General features: G+C 34.8%; 1 protein-coding gene across 2 annotated transcripts in view; it reads right to left on the bottom strand.

Annotated features, from left to right (window-relative positions):
• cdh20 (cadherin 20, type 2) overlaps positions 1–4,221 on the bottom strand; it is a 139,467-nt gene that overhangs the window by 15,121 nt on the left and 120,125 nt on the right. For both annotated transcript variants that reach the window (XM_015382190.1, XM_015382189.1), the window contains exon 7: positions 2,743–2,996. In XM_015382190.1, the coding sequence (XP_015237676.1) occupies positions 2,743–2,996 (254 nt within the window). The remainder of the gene's footprint in view (positions 1–2,742; positions 2,997–4,221) is intronic.

The following is a 4,221-nucleotide window of genomic DNA, read 5'->3' as shown; positions in this document are numbered from 1 at the left end:
AAAAAGTCATGTTATATTTTGCGGCTCTAAAAAACTTTTACTTGGTCGGACTCTGGGCAAAACGGCTATTTGGATATGAAAGGTTGCAGACCCCTGAACTATAGGGATGAATGAAGAAAATAAAAACATGGCGACGTCGCGGGAAAAGCAATATTTTCCTCATCTCAATACAAATACTGTGCAAGACAGAGACGCCTCATAAGTGGGACACAGACTCCACCAATATGTGCTTCCATTTCCCCCTGCTGACCTGTTAATAGCTGGGATTCTATTACAAATGTGCACAAAGCCATGTCCATATTACGCTGATTTTGCTGGATTGTACTGTGCATGCACCTGGTTGGTTAATCAGCAAGAAGCAAGTCCTCCATATCTGGTATCTAGAACTCCTGTGCCTTAAGGAGTAGTTTGATATTCAGTTATATATGAGACCTAATTGCTGAATTCCACCCATGACCCCCCAGAGGTGTCTACTGTATAATGAGAAACAAAGATTTCTAATATTTCAGCCTAGATTGTATTTGGCTGCTGTTTTTATAAGGGAAGCTTTTATTATTGCTGTGTTGATTGGGCGCTCAGCTTTAATTAATACTCCCACTCCTTATTTGTCTTGAGACGTTTGAAGCTGCATTAAAGCAGCATAGAAGGCTTAAAGAAGCAGCGTATACGGACATGCAGACTTTTAATAGGATTGGTAACCAAACATCGCATTTCTCAGACCAATAAATGATTTATAAATAAATGTTCCATACATTTTTTGTGAGTCAATTAAGTTGCAGAGCTTCTGTATTTATTGTTAGCAGGTGGGGACAGTCATGACTGGCACATCCACTGCTGGTGAGGGTCCCCCCTGAGGATCTGTATTGATATCATTCATCCAGTGACTTGATGAAGGTGGTGGGTGGGCAGCAGGGTTTCCATGTATCTGCCAGTTGTGCTTCAGGCGGGGAAAGGAGATAAAGATGTGAAATGGAAACTGAAGGTCACCTGCTGTTGTTGTTGTTTATCATCTGTTGTTCTTTTTGCTTCTGCAACCACAGACTCTCCGGCTATCTGCGCCTCAAGCCGAATACTGAAACCAGCTCGCTAACGATCTGGGATTTCAGATTTTTTTCCTTTTTTATTTTTTTTTTACGAAACTGATATGAAGAGACCGTAATAAAAGGCATGATCTTAGGCTGGTCAGAAAATCTCAAAAAAGCTCAAGCACACAAAGCTTAATGTACAATATATGCTACACTGCAAATACTGATTGAAAAAATACACAGAATTTTCTTAATTTAGGTTTATTTTCCATTTGTTTCAGCAGCTAAATAAGATCATCTACTAATTGAACGAGTATTTTTGGCCTTGAAATATGATAATTAGATATTATTCACTGGAAAAAAAAACCGAGGTGTGTTTTTTCTTCCTCAAAGTTAAATCCACTTCCTGTATTGGAAAATAGTTTTATTTTAAGAAAAACTGACCCACTTAGATTGCAGTGTGCTAAACTCTTGTTGAAAATAAATAATTGATCAGTTTGGAATTGAGAAATGATCAAAAACAAATTTTAATATGATAATATATGTGATTTATATATGAAGTTTTTCAATGATATGAAATATCTATGTACAAGTAAAACAGGGGTATCAAACTAGGACATTAATACCAGATATACCAGCATAAAAGGGCATTTACTTAACACTTATACATATTCAAAAGTATTTTACTATTGCACAAAACATAAAAACTACCATTCAAAATAAAAAATTTGTGAAAATATTGTTTTGAAGTTTTTTTTTCTTTTTTTACCACATTTAAGTGAAATTAAATATTGATAGATTTTGTTTTGATAAAACCTTGGTTGTAAGACTGTGTGATCGTTTTACATTTTTATCTCTGTATTAAAATGAAAGTAGGTAAAAGGAAAGAGATAAAATGAGAGATGTCAGATGAAATGTTTGTCAAACAGCATCATCTGTTACTTTTGAAGCTTATTTATGTTTTAAATGACAGCTGAGACCTCATGCTGCTGATGCCTTCATATGATTATAATTATATGATTTAATGTTTCATTACTTTAGGTACTCTGGAGAGTAATGCCACTGCTGTTTTCTTTTAATAAAGGACACAAAATGTTGCAGACATATTTATTTTAGTGGTTTAGTGGTTCTGATCTTTAGATGTCCTAATAAGAGGCGTGGAAGAGGCTTTATTGGGCGATCACCCTAAACAGCCTTTATAATACTGCCCTCTGGTGGTAAAATGGTAACATTACATCATTTTAACCTTTTATGAATAATCCCTACTAACTACAACAAAGGAAAAACACAACTGATGGAGAGGCTGGAAATCTGGTACTTTTGCTTAAACTCTACATATTATTTCCTTCTGCATATTATTTCTTTTAATTTGCCAGTTTTAATATTGTTTGTTCTGAATTACAATTAGTATAACAAGGTCTCTGAATGGTTAAACCATTCATAACTGTTACATAAATTGAAAAAGGAAGTTTATATCTAAATAAATCTCAGGTTTTTTTTTTTTTTTTTTAGAATATTACTATTTATATGTATTTGGCAAATATCAAGTTAGTCAATATGTGGCAAAAACAACAAACAAAAGAGATTTACATCTGGATTTTTTTTTATATCCGACACATAAGATGATATATAGTTTGGAAACTAAGACTAACTCTATTTATTCATATATAAACTCTAAAAATCTGCTGTTTAGGATTTTTTCAGTCTGTCTTCATACCTCACTGTGTTGTTGGCAGCATCTGGATCTCGCGCTGACACTGTCTTCACCATGGTCCCGATCTCAGCGTTTTCTGGAAGCTCGATGTAGTACGACGGCGAGTCAAACAGGGGCGGTTCGTCCACGTCTTCCACGCTCACGTGTACGATGGTGACGTCCTTGAAGGGCCCGCGGTGACGGAAGGTGGGGTCCAGGTGGGTGTTGGCTCCCTCCACCTTCAGGGTGTAGCTCGGCTTGTGCTCAAAGTTTAATGGCTGGAGGAGAGATCCATGAAGTGTTTTAGAAATTAGGACGTAAAGTTTGGAAAAGACAGTCCACTTCGTTCTGTTGAAAAGATTTGAAACTAAATAAATTTGAATTCTGGATTAGTCACAGCTGGTACAGTATCATATCAGTGGCGGTTCCAGACCAAATGTACCACAGGGCCAGGAGGGGGCCAGCGTGTTTTCATTGGGGGAAAGAGAGTATGAAATAAAAAATAGGGCCAGGGATTCAAATATATAAGAGCTGCATGAAGTGAAATTTCTATTCAATTAGGTTTAATAAAAATTAGATTTCTTATTAGGTCAATATACACTCATAATTCAGGATTTTTACAAATTTTTTGACTTATGTTTAGGTTAAAATTACCGTTTTCTATAGAATCTGAATTAGAGCATTTTTTTTTTTTATTTGTCTTGAAAAAAACATTAAGCAAATGAAAACTGGGTTCCTATCTCAATACCCCTGAAGCTATCACCTTGTTTTTAAATAATCAGTAAAACATAATTTGTAAAGAAAACAAATGAAATAGATCCAAAGGACCTATCATTAAGCATGTTTATTCCAGCACATATAATCATTAACTTCTTTAAGTATTATGTCTGTTGTACAGGGGACATAACATGATCTACAGGGGTACTGGCCCCCCCCCTGGCCCCTGTCTAGAACCACCCATGTACTAAATACATGATTAAGTGGGCCAATTATTAAAAACACTTTCATTAAGTACGTGTTTACTTTTCAAAATATATATTTTGAATTTTAAATATTAATTTAGGTCTTCATTTAGAGTCTTATTTGTGAATCCATTTTGCATTTACACTTAAGTCTAATGATTCATTCCTTAATGTTTTATCAGTCTTAATCATTTAATGATACATATAAAGTTGTGCTCTAAAGTTTACATACCCTTCCATTAAAGACCAGTAAAATCAATTGATGAAAAAAAAAAGATAAAAAAGGAAATCATGATATTAATTTAGAATATATTGCACACATACATACTAGGGTTGTCAAAAGTATCGATATTCCAAAAAGTATCGATACTGAAACGTTGTATCCGGATACAGTACTCATTTTCAAAAGTATCGATACAGTGCCGTCACCAGTGGCACCTAAGCAGTTATTCATCTAAAGTGCAGAATAGTGGACAATGCACTTTCTGAACACTGTGTGATTGAATAATTCTACGCACTTTTCAGTTTCAGACTTTTTTTT

The sequence above is a fragment of the Cyprinodon variegatus genome, unplaced genomic scaffold (genome assembly GCF_000732505.1).
Source record: "Cyprinodon variegatus isolate N-32 unplaced genomic scaffold, C_variegatus-1.0 Scaffold252, whole genome shotgun sequence".
Taxonomy (NCBI): domain Eukaryota; kingdom Metazoa; phylum Chordata; class Actinopteri; order Cyprinodontiformes; family Cyprinodontidae; genus Cyprinodon; species Cyprinodon variegatus.
The sequence above is the reverse complement of the archived record's forward strand: the minus strand, read 5'-3'. Positions and strand labels throughout refer to the sequence as shown.